The sequence below is a fragment of the Mycteria americana genome, chromosome 3 (assembly GCF_035582795.1).
Source record: "Mycteria americana isolate JAX WOST 10 ecotype Jacksonville Zoo and Gardens chromosome 3, USCA_MyAme_1.0, whole genome shotgun sequence".
Taxonomy (NCBI): domain Eukaryota; kingdom Metazoa; phylum Chordata; class Aves; order Ciconiiformes; family Ciconiidae; genus Mycteria; species Mycteria americana.
Window position 1 is genome coordinate 38,236,546 of NC_134367.1, and position 16,990 is coordinate 38,253,535.

General features: G+C 45.2%; 1 protein-coding gene across 2 annotated transcripts in view; it reads left to right on the forward strand.

The window, feature by feature from the left end:
• BCKDHB (branched chain keto acid dehydrogenase E1 subunit beta) overlaps positions 1-14,910 on the forward strand; it is a 166,062-nt gene extending 151,152 nt beyond the window's left edge. Inside the window, exon 10 of one of the 2 annotated variants that reach the window (XM_075498254.1) lies at positions 14,597-14,910. In XM_075498254.1, the coding sequence (XP_075354369.1) occupies positions 14,597-14,680 (84 nt within the window). In that variant the 3' untranslated portion in view covers positions 14,681-14,910. The remainder of the gene's footprint in view (positions 1-14,596) is intronic. The other variant, XM_075498253.1, reaches the window with a different exon arrangement.
• The last annotated feature ends 2,080 nt before the right edge of the window (positions 14,911-16,990 follow it).

The window sequence follows — 16,990 nt, forward strand, 5'->3', positions numbered from 1 at the left end:
CTTGGAGTAATTGCCTCTACGCCCTAGAAATTGCTCTGAGTGTCAGCCCATATGCACTTCAAAAGCACAAGACTGTCCTTTGCTATCTGCTAATTAGTCAGAAAGCTCTGATAACACTGGTTAAGAAAAAAAAAAAAGCAAGTAGGGCTGTCTGTCTTGGCTGTCTTGTCTCCTTCAGTGCAACCTGCCCAAAATATGGAGAGACACTGGTTTCAGCACCACGGTCCAGTGAATCAGCAAGGCCAAGCATATAGTCCCTCCCAGCACGTTCCTTAGCAAGCGAGGTCAGAGAAGAGGGGATGGGGTCTCATGGAGCAGCAAAGTAGCTCTGATGTCCCCAAGCCTTCAGAAAATCTTTTGTGCCTTTAGAAAGGAAGGGCACCTGTAAGCAAAAGCCTCAGACTTGGGGGAGTCAGGTTTGAGACTCTTCACTATTTTGGGCTCCTGGTGATAGGCAAGCTAGTCAAAAGAGAGGGGGGTGGCTTTCCCTCCCATTCCTTCCCATGGTGCCCATGGACACTTTTCACAAGAGACCCCAGTGGGTAAAGCCCCAAAAGTTAAGTATGAAGTAGATGCTGATCATGGGACTGCTAAACATACAACACGAAGCGAGGCGTGAGGCAGGCCAGACTCCTTGCACCTCTTGAGCAGTCGCAGCCCCTGAGCCCAGCTGCCGGAGAGCTACCAGCTGCAGACAAAATGTGGGCTAAAAAGATGTGGTCATGTCTTAGGATGAGACAGACAACCTCTTCCCAGGAAAGATGGGGAGCATTAGCACAACCGTGCAAGGCTTTATGTATGATTTTGTTTAGAAAACTGTTTCCAGCTCTGATCAGATGTGTTTTAATAAAAGATAAACTGGAACAGATGTGGTGAAAGGCTCTAAGGGTGATCAAGGCAGTGGGAACTCTATCTTCCACATGGAGACTGAGAGTGACTTGTTTGGCTTAATGATACAAAGAAAGCAGGACCTTCACAAAAAAATAATGATGTGAAATCATAGGGAGAATAAAGAACTATTTAGGTTAAATGGCAGTGCTGATAGTAGAAAAAAATCAGTGATGAAGCAAATTAGGTCAGAAATGAGAAATTGTCTGGTCGCCCAAGGAATGGCATCTGGAGGGAGTTTTCTAACAAAACGGAGCCATGAGGAGTTGAGATGGCTTCAGAAGGACTTCGCTATGTGTACGGAAAGGTTTGTGTGACACTGGGGATGAGCCTTCACATCCCTCAGATGTCCTTGAACCCTCCCGGTGTGGTGACGTGCCTTCTGCTGCCCCGTGTGTTGCAGTCCCTGTGCGGCACTGGAAGGAGGGTCGCTTGTCCCTGCACACCCCTGAGCCTCCCCGTACATTGTAAAAGCATCTGGCCTCGGGCTGCACGTGCTGCCAGAGCCACGTTACATTGCATAGTGCTGGGCAACACAATGCCTGAGTCTTTTTGTGGCTCTAGCCTTTGGTCTCTGTACTGCCGCTCACCACTTGCTATAAACCAGAGCTGTTACAGCTGGGCTGCTTAGCAGAGGTGCTGGGAAGATTAATGCGTGAAAGATGGTGAAGTGCTCAGATGCTGCAGTCATAAAGGTCAAGTGAGTACGGGAGGCAAGCAGGCTGGGATTTCAAAAACTTAGAGGAAACTCTGCTGAAAGCCAGTGACACCTTTATTCCCGTCTCCCTGGGGAACTTTTGAAAATCCTTCGCTCTGACGGCAAAGAAACCCCATTTTTTTGCAAGTGCTCCTCTGAAAGTTTAGTGGGAAGAAGAGAGAGCGGATGCACTACCCGGCCGGCGTTAGCGTGCACTGAGCAGTTCTCCCGCGTTTCTATATTGCTCTGCTGTACACTCCAGACCCTCGCTCTGCCCTTCAGCATCCAACTACTTCTGCTCAGATTTTTGTTTGTCCGTGGTCTTGCAGAGCTGCTTGCAGCACACGCTGCTTAGAAAGCCGATGCCTGCAAAACAAAGCTAATTTCTGTCCTCTGCCTTTTGGAAGAGTGCATTAAAGCCTCTTCCCATTCCCAGTGAAGGCAGCTGAGGCTAAAATTATTATCCTCCAGATGTTCCCTCCCTCTGGCTGGAAGTCAGTCCCACAGTAATCAGCTGATCTAAGTTTATCCGTACAAATGTATACTTTCATGTAAACAGGAAAGAAAAGTGACACGGCATTTGTGTAGTTTGGATATTGTTTGCAGGACTCCTGAGGGCTACTAAAGGACCACGGGCAAGCAGGAGTGGAATGACGATTGCTTCAGTCTGGTGACTGTCTTCAGGTTGTCACCTGCGTGTTTCTGTCAAACCCCTACGTGGAGATTACACCGATCACAGCTCATATTCGGTGGTAATTAGGAGGTACCAGGAAAGGAAAGCAAAGGATCAAAACTAAATCGTTCCCAAATGAAAAACAGAGCAAACTAGCTGGGACAGGTCTTCAGCCAGCTGAAAAAGGCAGCACTACGCTGCTGCTCTCCTATCTCTGCGGTGTGAGGGGAACGAGCCTAGAAAGAACTCCTCTTTCCCTACCCGCCCCCTTGGGCTTTCTGCTTAAGTTTCGCTCTCAGAACTAGTTAATGATTTTCACCTCACTTTTGACAGAAGAAACACAGCCTGCTTGTGTGGCTCCGATTCCTGTTTCATTTATCTCTGCATGTGTTGCATCTGTGGCTTTACTGAGGTTATTTCTTGAAGAATAGGTCCTGTGGTGCTCTAAGTGTTACCCAAGCACAGGTCTAAGAAATTAATAGATTTAGAGGATCTGGTCAATATAACAACAACAAAAAAAAGACCAATTTCCTCCCATTCAACAGCCTAATCAGTTTTATTGCAGGTCATGCATTATCAGCACTTGCTCTTTGATCAAGTTTGGGCTTAGAGGGTTGTCGTTGCTGTTTGTCTGCTTAATTCAATTACTTCTTTGATCACTTCTGAGAGAAGTACCTGGAGATTAAATTCCCATTCACTTTGTCTTGGACGTGAACAAAGAATGCATCAGCTGCAGAACTCACCTTTCCCTCTTTCCTGGGATCACAACAGCAACATGAAGTGTGTATTTATTTGCACACACATGCCATTACTCCCTGCTGAAGGCTTTCAAATGCAAGAACAAATTGCTCTTTTGCCCCATGGACCCCAGTTATCTGCTGGGAAATACGAGAGCCCCTCTCACTCCCCCACAATGACACACACCTCTCCCAAAGCCTTAACTCAGACCCCACAACTCTGCTGCGCTCTTTCACAGAATCACAGAATCACAGAATCGCATAGGTTGGAAAAGACCTTTAAGATCATCGAGTCCAACAGTAAACCTAACACTACCAAGACCACCACTACACCATGTCCCTAAGCACCTCATCCAAACGTCCTTTAAATACCTCCAGGGATGGCGACTCAACCACTTCCCTGGGCAGCCTGTTCCAATGCTTGATAACCCTCTCGGTGAAGTAAAATTTCCTAATATCCAGTCTAAACCTCCCCTGGCGCAACTTGAGACCATTTCCTCTCGTCCTATCAACAAAATTCCTTTCATTGCAGTTGCATTGGACATAACATGGACACACAGTCTGGTGTGAGGAGACCAGTGGTCAGATTTCATTCCTGATAGAGCCTCAGAAACAGCAGAACAATGGGTTCCCTGAAGGAGCTGCAGGCTCATATTTCAATAAAACTCCATAAAATGAGCAATTTATGAATACCCAGAGAGCAAGTCACCTGGGGCTGCAACGAACATCCTGCAGAAGATACAAGATGCTCTCAGGCAGCTCTGGCTTCTTTCCCTCCCAGGCCATTCAACAGCACAAGACCATTTTTCTTCCTTTTGAGGACACTTTGGACTAATATTTGGCGGAGACAGCTAGTGGATTGTACTTCATTCCTTTCATCATCGTCTGGGTACCTCTGAACTGGATGGCAAGAATAACAAACTTGGGTTTGTTTTTTTTTTCCCAAGTCAGAATGTCTGTAGTGCCTGATTAATTATTTTTAATTAGTTATGAGACCCAAGGCTGACTGTAACTATATCTTGTTGTCTTGGTTATTGTGTCATTGTCATATTGGTGGATATGATTTTTGTAACCAATAAGGACATTACTGTAACACATTGATCAGTGTAGTGAAGAAGTGCTAAAAGAATGTGTAAAAATGCAACAAGATATAGCAACATGTTTAAAGACCTAGTTCTTCAGTGATTGTCCCCAGTCTCATTCTGGACACCATGCTATCTTGCTTTTCCTAAGCTGTGTGAAAATAATCAAGGCAAACAACAGCACTGATTTTAGCTATAGGAAACATTAATCTCAGCTCTTGATGTACGTTTGAATGAAACTATGGCTTTGTAGGGCAGTTGTGTTCTGTTCAGCAACAAGCAACTGTTAATTAAGTCTCATTTAATCTCAGTCTGACATGACAGTCCACAGTGCCCTCACCGTGAAACCAGCCCAGCCGAAGATTTCTGAGCGCATCCCCACCCTCTCCAGCTCTTGGTTGCCCAACATGTTCCTGTCCTCATGGGCATCTTCTTACCTGAGGTTCCTGCCTCTGCCTTCTCATCTCTCTCCCCAGAACTTGTGGTGCCTATCTATACCCTTCCCACAATTTCATTTGTAAGGGGCTGTTGCTATGGCCCCTTCCCAGGCCCTGAATTCACACCTGAGAAGCTGGTCCCTGTGGAAATGTTAAAAAAGCCCATGTGGAAGGCTTTTTTTCTGCAAGGTTTTTTATTCCTCAGCGATGGTTTGCGAGCCTCATTTTAGCTTGAACTCAGGTAAACTCCAGAGCTGTAGGCAGGATTTGAAATGATTAAAAATACTACTTGTCTTCTACTTTCAGCTTGCAGCCCTCACCATTTCTATGGTAAGTTGCTTCTCTGTCTATTTTAGTTCACGTTTAATGTAGAATATACTTAAGAAATGTGGAAGACCATCAAGCCGTAAAATAGTCCTTAAGTGAGTCACGAGGCCCAAATAGCTCTGCTGAAAACAAAAAAAAAAGCTGTTCCCAGGCCTTAACCTCTCCATGGCCACCCACGTTTCTCATGCACCGCCAGCACCTACCTACCCCCGCTGGACGTGAAGCTGCTGAAAAGTCCTATTCTGTGAAACGTGCTGAGGTCATAAGCATGACATAAGCATGTTTCATATGACCCATATACTATGACCCTTATGATTTAAGGGGTGTTACACATGCGCTAAATTCTTTTGTATGTGGAAGGACTTTACCATCTGCTTCTGTTCTCTAATGAACTGGGGTCATGATGCATCGCACCGGGTGTAGCCATATGGCTCACACAGCTTACGCTGCATTTCTTAGTCAGTTTTTCTTTTGCAAAGTAACTTGTGACATAGCATGATTTCCTCCATGAAATTTTAATGATGCACTAATTGGCTTTTTCCCAATAGAAAAATCACTAAATCACTTTATTCATAATGTAAGTACAGTTTCTCCTGCTGAAGCCTCCCCCTCGCCCCAAAGCCTATAAAATAAAAAATTTTGGTCTATATTTTATTTCTTGCAGGTTTAACTAAAAGAAAGGTGTATATTTTTTCAAATCATTAAAATCTGCATTTTAGAATTAACTCTGTAGGAACAGCAGCATATAACTGGTATTGTCTAAAAATGTAGTTTAGACATGATTTTAATGAAAAAAAAATTGGAAAACATTGTATAGCTAAATGAATAGTTGCAAAACATTATTTATTCTGGAAACATTTTTTTCCTGAGATTTCTACATGTTCATGCAATTCCTTACCTACAAAAATAACCTGTAATTTATTATTGAGCTGGGGCATTTTAGAAGATTGTACTCACATGGTAATAAAACATACTTTATCTTTCATTTACAGATATCATCAGAAAATAATACTGAGCTGGGGACTCTCATGACACATTTATGATTTTCAGCTCCAGGTTCAAGTTGTTGAAGAAATATCAAGTATATGTTTTAAACATGTCATGATCAGTATCCTGATTACCTTTTCCTTTCCGAAGTCATCCACTATCTATCCATCAGACTTCATGATGATGTTACAAAAATTATGCTAAAGGTTGTAGTGGCATTGTGAGCGTTGTAACTTAGATTTTCGCAAAAAGAGTTATGACTCTTTCTTTTCTGCATGTTTAAAAGAGAAAGTTACAATAACTGTAGGCAGCAGGAGAGATCTATAATTCTGCATCAACAGGAAAGTCAACAGCAGCAGAGCTTGGGTGCTCGATGGTTTAAGGAAGCTTACTGTGGTTTCAGTATGTGCTGAACAGTCACAGAGTCAGACCAGCTCCCGTGATGCCTTAGTGCTGTCGTTGCCATCAGGGAAATCTGTCATCTTACTAACTTACTCACTGATTTTTCTAATCCTACCCTAAGTGAATATAGTCAATAAAAGGTAGGTTTGCTGTGGGAGATGTCCCTGTGGGTTTAAATGCTGCCGGTATGATGGAAGTGGAGCATGTTTCGTCCCCTGTCCCCATTCCCTGTCCTTCATCCCCCGTCCCCTGTTCTGGGTCCCAAAGGAGGAGCCAGGATTTGGAGCCTGCCTGTCAGTGGGAGGGATGCTGCAAGTGTCACCTCCAGAGCTGCTTTTTGGGAGGTGTTTATCACAGCCAAATTCGTTGCACATGTACACACCTGGTCTTCATGAGTTAGGACATAGACTCACTACCCTAGTGGGCTTTCTGAAATCGGGGGACTATTTATTGTATTTAATTTTGATAAGGGATTGTGTAGGTAACAAACCCATTAACTTTTGTTTCATTTCTGTTTTTAAGTGAAAGGAGCTTGTTGGTGTCAGTAGACGTTTTGTGAAGTTGGCACTGTTTTGGGTACCGAGGGTTAAATCAAAACATCTGGCTGGGCTGGTGTTCTGAGGAGCTGCTGCAAGGCTGAGACAGTCAGTGTTTTAGTGATAACTGTGAGGTTGTCAGTTCTGGATTGAGATCCATGTTTGTGTAGCGTCACAAGCAGAAACGGACTGGGAATCTCTGCTGAGTCTCTCCTAGGCGTTTTTCAAAATTAAGGAGCCAATGCAGATTTCAAGCCAAATTCAGTCCATTTCTTCCCCTTTGCTAAACAAGAAAATAATACCTGAAGTAAGTGTGTTATAAAATCAGCGTTGGCAACGTTGTGTTGCAAAGTAAAATATCCCATTACTTCCTATTAAACAATCATGACTTCGGTGTTGCAAAATGGAAATGTCATAACCATGCTGGCTTAATTACTAGAATACAATGAGGGACGTTGCGCAATTTACCTGAGGCATAAACTAAATAAATATCCTTTACAGGCAGATTTCGTCAGCACGCAGCCTTGTTTGCAGTTTTTAGTTAAAGCGGAGCTATTGGCTATTTAGGAAGGTCCTTATGGAGCCAAATGTCAAAGGTAACGGCTATTTGCCTGGTTGTCACTGTTTTATCTACACGCACGCAGCTGCTGCAGCACTTTTTGTATGTTCCTCTTGCTCGTAAATACGTTCCTCTGCCAGTTATTTATGAGGCTGGTCGAAAGTGGACCCTCTGCATGCAATGCACGTGGGGTTACTTTACGGGGTCCCAGTTTCTGGGGCTCTGCCTTGCCACAGCTGGGAGGAATGGGTACGAAGCCTACCTGCAGACTGCGAGCTTCAGTGGCATTTGCATGTGCGATCTGGGAAACAACAGGCTGCTAAACTTTGATTACATTTATGGGCATTTTACTGCTGTCAGAGCGATACTCCAGAAATGTCCTTTCTTTCCCCGATGATTTCATTGTGCTTATGCTTCTTGCCAGCACCTCGGATTTCATTAACGTCTTCAACTATAGAAGTGCTTCATGTGTTTGCTTGTAAATCTACCCAAAGATACCACTACTGCTTAGTTAAACCTGTAACAACCAAACATTCCTATAAAACTAAGCTTTAATTCTGGGTCTGATGAGCCTGAAATCTAATGAAATGGTTTTGGATGTACGAAGGTACATTTATGAACCCAGTCCAGACAGTCACCTGATATTAAAAATCTCCATCCGAGGAAGTGCCGACTGCACCCCTGTCCCTGGGGCTGCACTTTGTGGAGGGGTGGAGGGACGAGTTTGAAGCCCAGCTGGGACAAAGGACTCGTACAGCGTTTGCCAGTGCCAAAGGATGCAGGGGCACCTGCCCAGCATCCCTGCCTGCGGCTCCACGGTGGAGCAGTCTCACGGGGCTCAGCCCAGAGCTGCCATTGCTCCTCAGAGCCCCGCTGCCACACGGCGTAATGGGAGAGGTGGAGTTCAGCAAAACGGGAGGGAGGACGGCTCTCGGCATCGCTCTCTCTCAAGCTGTTTATTTCCAAAGGGTCTCCATAGCCCCCCATCTCTCTCATTTGAATCCCTGCTCTATTTTCAGTTGCATCCTGGAGCATTTTGAGCATGCGATTAGAAAAAAAATAAAGTTTTAATCAGGAAATTCTGAGAACGTGCTCATTAGTGTAAATGTTTGGATGTGGGTCCTTGTTTAATACTTCACAGGGAAATTAGACATTCACCTTCGACGGCTCTCACAGTTTTGTTGGAAGAGAAACACCAGGCACAGAAGGGGGAGACCTATCAGCAGCTCCTCATTAGTATGTCTCTGTCCAGAAGCAATCTGCATTACCCGGTGAAGCATTCACGCCTTCAGCAAAAACTGCCCTTCCTAAAAACGTGTGGGGATCGCAACACTGTTCTGTGGGGACTGCAACACCATTCGTGTGTGTACATGGTTGCAGCTCTACCCGAGGGGCAGCGGCCGTCAGCGCAGGCAGAAGTGGGAGAGAACAGAAGAGGTATTTAGGTATCATCTGTGAAATACATGGAAAAGGCTGTAGCGCTCTGATTAAACTTAACCTCCCAGTTGCGCTACAATCAACAGCCCCGCTCTGTACAGCACTGGTTAAGCTAGGCAATGAGCTCCTGCAGGATGCTTACAGTAAGCTGAGTCACCCTCCAAGCTCCATCTCTAACGGGATTTCAGGCACCTACTTCACAAGAAGGCACTTAAATTTAGATGTCTTAACCTTGAACTGCACCCCAGCCTAAATATTCCCTGTGGGAGGAACAACGGCTTCTTGCAAGTGAGATTTTTTTCCCCAGTCTCTTTAAAATGCCTTTGAGCTCACCCAAGGGTGAAATCAAATAGCAATTAAATAAAGCCCAACAGGAAGAAATAATTGTGATGAACAACGACTTCTAATGACTGCCTGTGACCAAATAATTTAGCCTCTCTGAGCAGACCAGTTCCTTTCAAACTCCCCAGTGCGGCTATCCAAGGCTCCCTTCGCAAGAAGTGAGAACAGAAATAAAGGAACCTCTAAACCTTTCAAAAAAAAACCAGTGAGGGTTTCTAAGCTGCTGTACAATGTGAGATTAGCAGAAGGGAATGGTGGTTTTCAGGTTACAAGGAGAAAACAAAGAACCGGCTTTCCAGAGGCACTGGGCACCTGCACTGATTTTGACTGGTACCACACTTGGCTGGAGAGTTTGCATCTCTCCAGGGCTGTTGTTTCTATGCCATGTGAAGTCCAGTGGACAGTGGGTAACAGTCATGTTTTTGTGTAGCCTGCTAGCACATTACTAGAAGTGAGTATGTTGTGGTTTAACCCCAGCTGGCAACTAAGCCCCACACAGCCACCCGCTCACTCCTCCTGGTGGGATGGGGGAGAGAATCAGAAGAGTAAAAGTCAGAAAACTCATGGGTTCAGATAAGAACAGTTTAATAGGTAAAGCAAAAGCTGTGCACACAAGCAAAGCAAAGCAAGGAATCCATTCACTACTTCCCATGGGCAGGCAGGTGTTCAGCCATCTCCAGGAAAGCAGGGCTCCATCACACGTAATGGTTACTTAGGAAGATAAAATGCCATCGCTCCGAACATCCCCCTCTTCCTTCTTCTTCCCCCAGCTTTATACGCTGAGCATGACGCCATATGGTATGGAATAGCCCTTTGGTCAGCTGGGGTCAGCTGTCCCAGCTGTGTCCCCTCCCAACTCCTTGTGCACCCCCAGCCTACTCGCTGGTGGGGTGGGGTGAGAAGCAGAAAAGACCTTGACTGTGTGTAAGCACTGCTCAGCAATAACTAAAACACCCCTGTGTTATCAACCCTGTTTTCAGCACAAATCCCAAACATAGCCCCATACTAGCTACTATGAAGAAAATTAACTCTATCCCAGCCAAAACCAGCACAGAGTATTACCAATGCTGTGGTGCAGAGTGAGTTATGTCACAGCATCCCTTCAGTCAGAGCACCAGGTCCTTCATCTGTCATATGGGACTGGGACAAGTTCTGGCTTCTGATAGATATGCATTAGCTGTCCATTTTCTTATCATTGCATGTTTAAGGATCCTTAAACATACAGTAATAGCCATAGCCACACATGGCAGTAAAAGTGAAATGATGAGCTGTGCTTCTGAAGAGCTTATACTGAAATTGTACATGGGACACGGCAAGAGCAGAGAAACGGGAGGGAAGGGTATGGAACCTCAGGGTTACAGCAATAAGTTCCTGCAGTTACTTGGTTTGGGCAGGTGTAGGGAGTGTCCTTGTCCCTCCTCTCCTGACAGCAGCGACTGCTGCTGTGATTAACCCCCTCAGTGGAGAGCTCCTCTGCTGCTCGTGGCCGACAGCCCACCTCCCCACGCCACCTTCTACCACCTTCAGAAACTTCCACACCTCTCTGGCTCTGTAGTTTTGTGCCATACGAGGTACCTATTTCACTTACATGACCTGAGTAGTGGAACCGATGTAAATGACTGTTCCCCCGTGTGCGGTGCGGTGAGTGAGTGCCTGAGTCCCGGCCAGCACTGCACAGTGTGGCTTGTACTTGCCTTTAACTTGGTTTTTATGAGATGTCTTCACTATAACTTTCTGATTTAGATAGACCCCAAATTACTTTTCTTACACTAAACCCTGCCTTATAACTATGTATTTTTTTGCCAGCAGGAAGAATCTGCATCCTTAACAATAGTGAAACTCCAGGGCTGCACGTTACCTCTGCTTAGTGCCAGCGAAGCACAGCTCTGCCGGGACAGCCCAGTGCGGCTGTGCACGTCCCCGGCTGCCGGGGACCTCGGCACGCTGGCTCGGCACGCTGGCTCCAGACCACTGCTCAGCTTGGTGGCAGCTGGAGGCACTGGTGGCGTTTGCCGGGGCATGGTTTAAAACATCTGGCTGGTACACCCTAGGCTAAGGCACCCACTGGATGGAGCCCCGCCGCGGTGGTCCTTCCCCCTCACCATCGCTTCCTTCGTGCGCTGGGTGCGACGGCTCCTCTTCGCTGCCTAACCTCACATCCCTCACAGCAGGACAAAACCCAGACGAAAATATCACCTTGTTCGTACATAATAAAAAAGTCATTTTCACCCTAAACCAGGACTAGTTTTGCTCTAAAGCTGGCATGCTCTCAATGGAAAATGGACCTGATACTGCTTTAACAAAATGTGCAGAAGTGAACCCATTTGTTTATACTGAGCTAGGAAAATCCCTTTACTTTGCTGTAGTTACAAATGTTTTTCACACTACTGTTCAGGACTTCTGTTTTTTATGTCTGGCCTAAAAGACAAATCTCTGCAGCCATCGAGTACTTGTTAACCCCATTTATGGGAAATGGTTGCGCACTGAGTCAGAGGGAAGAATGACACTTATTGAATCACCAGCACCAGCGTCCCATGGGTTTTCCTTGGAGGCCTCTCAACTAAATATTAGCTAGGAAAACACAGGGCCATAGGGACTGCCACACCGACTGCAGCCAGCAGCTCACCTATCGTCGTTCTGTCCACGCAGACGTGCCTATAACCCATGGAGCCCAGGCTCTGCCTTGGCGCGAGGTCAGGCGCCGCAGGTTTGCATCCAGAGCTTGCATCTTACCGCACATTAATTCTTTCCAAGTGGCAGATGATGTTCTATCCTCGGCAGCAGCCGGCCTGTTACTCTCCGACAGCAAATGAAAACACTTCCAGGCAGCGTTCGCTGCCTCTCCCCCCACCCCAGCTCCGGCTCCGGCAGGGGCAGGGGCTGACAGTACCAGCAAACAGAGCTTCCCTGCCCCTCACAGCCTGGGCTTTTCCCTTTGGGTGCAATGCTCACCAAAGGTGTCCTTCCAGCATGGGCTTTGGTTGTGGCACGCCACCACTCCTCTCCATCCTTGCTCCCCCCTTCTGAGGAGGTAAGTTATGGCATCCCAGAGCTGGGGAGGAGGAGGAGGACAGCTCTGGAAAGCAAAGTGCTGCAAGCAAATCTGGGCCTCGGGGCATCTGAGACCTCAGAGGGCACGACTGGTTGCGTTGGAGGAGTCATTTGTGCACTGAACTTGGTTTCATGCCTGACTGATCTGGGCAAATCATGACCAAGAGAGGATCATGGTGGGTCTCTGAGTCCTTTACATCCTCACTTCTTTCTGGGCTGCCAGGAATTGGGGTGTTCAAACTGGCTCAGAGGTCAACCTCTGACTCAGGTCTGGAGTGAGAAGAGACATTTCCATGTAGAAACAAGCCCTTTCCACCATCAAAATGGGTGAAGCTGACTAGGTAGGCTGGGTAGCTGCAGAAGTGAGTGCCAAAATGGATATTTATCAATAATTGCCCAGAAGAGAACATTTTTCTTAATCTGAGATCACAAAGCATGTTGATACTCTAAAGAACTTTTTATCCTGAATTTTTAAAGTGAAAAGCTGCTTCTTTAAAAAAAAAAATCCTCTCTGCTACTGACTTACGTGTGTCTAGAAGTTTGTTATTTTCTGCTATGTAATAAAATAGGCTGTATTTGTTATTCTTTTGTTGCACAGATGCCTCTTTAAAATTTCTAAGAATGCTGAAAAGACTTGATGGCAGGATATATTTTATGCAGTCTGGATGCATCCATTACACGGGAGATGTATTCTATAGTCTCTTATGTAGGCTTTGCATTCTTTGTTTCACCTGAATGTGTTTTAAAGTGCAGATAATGGTATAAAAGACATTCAGGTGAAACAAAGGCAGTACTCTTTCTCTGCGTGCATGTGTGAAGGCAAAAGAGAAATGGGGAAACGCCATCATTCACCACACTCAGCAGGTGTGAAAACTGCTCAGATCTTTGCCCAGATCCCAGTTGCCTCCCAGTTTATGCCAAAATACCACCAAGCACACAAGTCAGGAGTGCTGAAGGAGTTTGCGGGACCGAAGGGTGTCATACTCCCGTCAGCCGGCAATGAATCAATTCAGCAGCCTCTGTAAATCTCAGCAGGAGATTTTGATGTGTGGTCAATAAAGGCTTGATCCAAGCCAAGGTACCTGATGCAGCTGATATTCCCCTTCTCTCCTGGAAGAGTCTTTGAACTTGGCTCCAGTTATGTCACCAAATTTCTGGCAAGGTCAGGCGTTTCATGGCTGCCCCCTGCCAAATGGAGGTTATCCCGATAGAGCAGTTTCACGTGCAGAAATGACAGTCTTTCTTCCTTTGCATTGCAAGCCATTGCATAGTGCTGGCAATTCAAAATGACTTTTCCAGTGCAGCTCAAACCTGGGCACACTTTAGTGGTGTGTGAGGCTCCTTAGTACTCTCTCTTACGAGGTCCTGTTGTTAGGCACCAATAATTTTGTTAAATTCTAACCATTTGGTCTGACATTTTCCATCCTGGGCATTGGCCTCAAGCTTTTTGGTTTGGTTTTTTTTGTCTGTTTTCATAGGAGGGTGAAGGAAGAACTGGAAATTTCAGCAATTTGACATGATTCCTGGGCAATAATTTCCAGGAAGGAGGCTAGAGGAAAATATACTGATTTACCAGAGGGATGTGGGGGGTGAAATCTTGTGCCCTTTCCCTTGAACGAGGGCCATACATTTGGGATGGTGGCAGTGCTACAGGCTGGGTGAGAGATGGTGCAGGAAGGGCAAGAGAGAGCCAGGGGCTGGGAGGAGGAGGGCTGAGATCCAGCTCTGGGCTGCTGTATGGAGCGAGGTCTAAGCACCTTGGCGAACCCTGGTCTCATGGACCCTATGAGGCTGGCAAACACGCACTTCTTTTTTCTAGGAACGCCAGGTCCAGTTATACTGCAGAGCTCCTTGCTGTCTGTATTTTACAGCCTTTTTCCCCAACCCCAGCTTTGAATAGTATATTCATAGACGCTAACCTCTCTCAAGCCAACGGCAGTGTTTTCATTGATTTAACATAGCCAAGGTTTCAAGCCAGATCCCAAAAAATAAATAAGAGATGATTTTTTTCTCAGTTCAATGGGGGCTAAACCATAGCATCTGGAATATTCCTCTTCCACCCTCTCTCAGGACTGAAGGATTGAGCATATGTTGTGCAAAGTTTAAATCAGACAAATATTATTAAAAAAATCTGTTGTGTTGGCTGTTGCTGGAGAATGATAACAAGTCTTGGCTATGAAATCCAGGGTGAGAGAGGGTTTGTCCTTGGTTTCAGAAATCTGACATGCCTGTGGTCATAATGTTTGCAACCATTTATCGCAGGTGGTCAAGCAATAACTGTTTCACAGGGCAAACTTTAATCGTGCAGAGAAGCAAAGTAGCAGTTTCAGGTCTTCTTAAGCAGATTAAGGAAGAACTATTCTCCAAGAAGCCTAGTTGTGTTGACATGTTCTCTCTTTGTTGACTTTTTTGTTTTGTTTTTCTATTTTATGTTTTTCCAGAGTACCGAGGTCTGGCTGCCGGGCAGGATTCATGAACGCTCTGAGACTGTGCAGCAAATCCTCTTGGCTTTGCTCTCTGACTGACGCACCTCCATCTTCTCATCACCCCAAATTGACAGGCCATTTTACCTCCTGGGCTTCTCTTCAGCACATTGGCAGGGATCTTGATGTGATTTTCCACCTCTTTAGTAGCTAAAGGTATAACATAGCTTGTGTTATGATCTGTTCTTTTCTGTGATCAGTTTTTTTGTCTTTGTAGAGGGCATTTATCAGTGGCTCCAAGCTCTTTCCCACTTTCTGCATGCATCTTACTTTTAATTTCTTGAAGAAGGAAATGACTTAGTTGCAGTTGCTGGATTTAATAAAGACATCTGGGTGATTTGTGATGACTTGGACATTGTCCTGGTTTTGGCTGGGATAGAGTTAATTTTCTTCCTAGTAGCTGGTATAGTGCTGTGTTTTGGATTTAGGATGAGAATAATGTTGATATCACACTCATGTTTTAGTTGTTGCTAAGTGGTGTTTACACTGGTCAAGGACTTTTCAGCTTCCCATGCTCTGCCAGGTGCACAAGAAGCTGGGAGGGGGCACAGCCAGGATAGTTGATCCAAACTGGCCAAAGGGCTATTCCATACCATATGGCATCATGCTCAGTATAGAAACTGGGGGGAGTTGGCCAGGGGGCAGCGATCGCTGCTCGGGGACTGGCTGGGCATCGGTCGGTGGGTGGTGAGCGGTTGCATCACTTGTTTTTTTTCCTGGGTTTCGTTTGTCTCTCTCTCTCTCATTGTTTTCCTTTTCATCTCAGTTTATTACTATTTTTTCCTCAATTATTAAACTGTTCTTATCTCAACTCACAAGTTTTCTTACTTTGTCCCTTTCTGATTCTCTCCCCCACCCCACCAGGCAGGGAGGGTGAGTGAGTGGCTGTGTGGTGCTTAGTCGCCGACTGAAGCTAAACCACGACAGCTATACAGGAGATCATACTAAAGTCTCCTTTGGAGATATTTTCAATGAAAGCATCCACATAAAAGGACTCAGGACCTGGGGAAGGGTTGTGTAAGAAGGTAAGAACAGCCATATTGGATCTGACTGCTTTTTCAGGCTGGAGACCCTGCTGGAGACAGGGTACTGCACCATATAGACCCTTGGCTTGGCTCAGCATGGCCAAGCTCACTTGTGCTTTAGCACGCTCAACATATTGCAGAAGGGACTTCTGCAGCTGAATGACCTGTTGTGCAAAGAAACATTTTCTTTTATTTAGCTTCAGCCTGCCCCTTTCTCCTCTCAGCTGATGCTCCTCAGTTCATGTATTGGAAGAGATGCGAAAAATTTATCAAGTGTGGAAAGAATAATCAGCAACTATTGAGAAGGTTTAAACATAAGAGAGTCATTAACATTCTGTTCTACTAAATTTTTGATAACAATATCAGTTTCAGCAACATTCCCAGAAGCATGAACGCATCTTAAGAATGTTCAAATTTCAAGAAGTCATTGAGATGACTTCCACCCCACACACACATCTTGGTTATTGTGTTTACAGTCAGTGCCTGTTGAGCCTCAATGTGCCCACGGGCTGGGGGTCTGCAGGCAGCAAACTTGGCTGTTGTTTGATCCTTTCCCCCTGCTTCATCACATCTCCTGCTGAAATGCACTGTGTGCAAAGGGGATATAAGACACAGCAATTTAGGTTGCATTTTGGACTGAAATTAATTTATTAAATGAAATGACCATGAGCTCATATGGATTACACTATTTTGTTCAGTTTAAACTGGTATTTTATATTATATTACTTACATATAATGGAAAAGTACACTGTTCTACAGGTCTGCCTATTTTCCTTTCTCTGTCTGTACAGACTACTCAGTCTGGGGAAGTGGTTTGGGAACCCTAAGTAAAGGTTGAGCAGGTTATTTCTGTATTATGTGACTACTCTATATTAGTGCTTCTCTAATTTATTTAAAAGTAAGTCTGCATTACTTTCCTGTCACTCATAAATATTGATAGGTACTATTTGGCTAAATAAATAATTAGGACAATCAATTTCACTTTGGAAACCATCTGAAGCTGCACTGGCTAATCTCTCATCAGCTAATAAATACTGGCCAGCTGTGTTTGGCAGTGTCTTAAGAAATCCAAGGATGGGGGCACTTCAGATTTAATACAGTGTGCTTCTATTATTCTGGTTTAATTATTAACTTCATATGCAGACATTTTCATCAGCCAGTAAGGGGAATGTTTATTCTTTAGTGTTGCCATTTGGAGTACTGTCTGTCATCCAGGGGAGCTGGTTTAAGGAAATGTAGGTGCCTGGGGCAAGGAAAACAAACAGGTTCCTACCTGCTGCAACAGTGAAGGAAGAGGAAGAGACAGAGATTTGTCTCTAGTCAATTA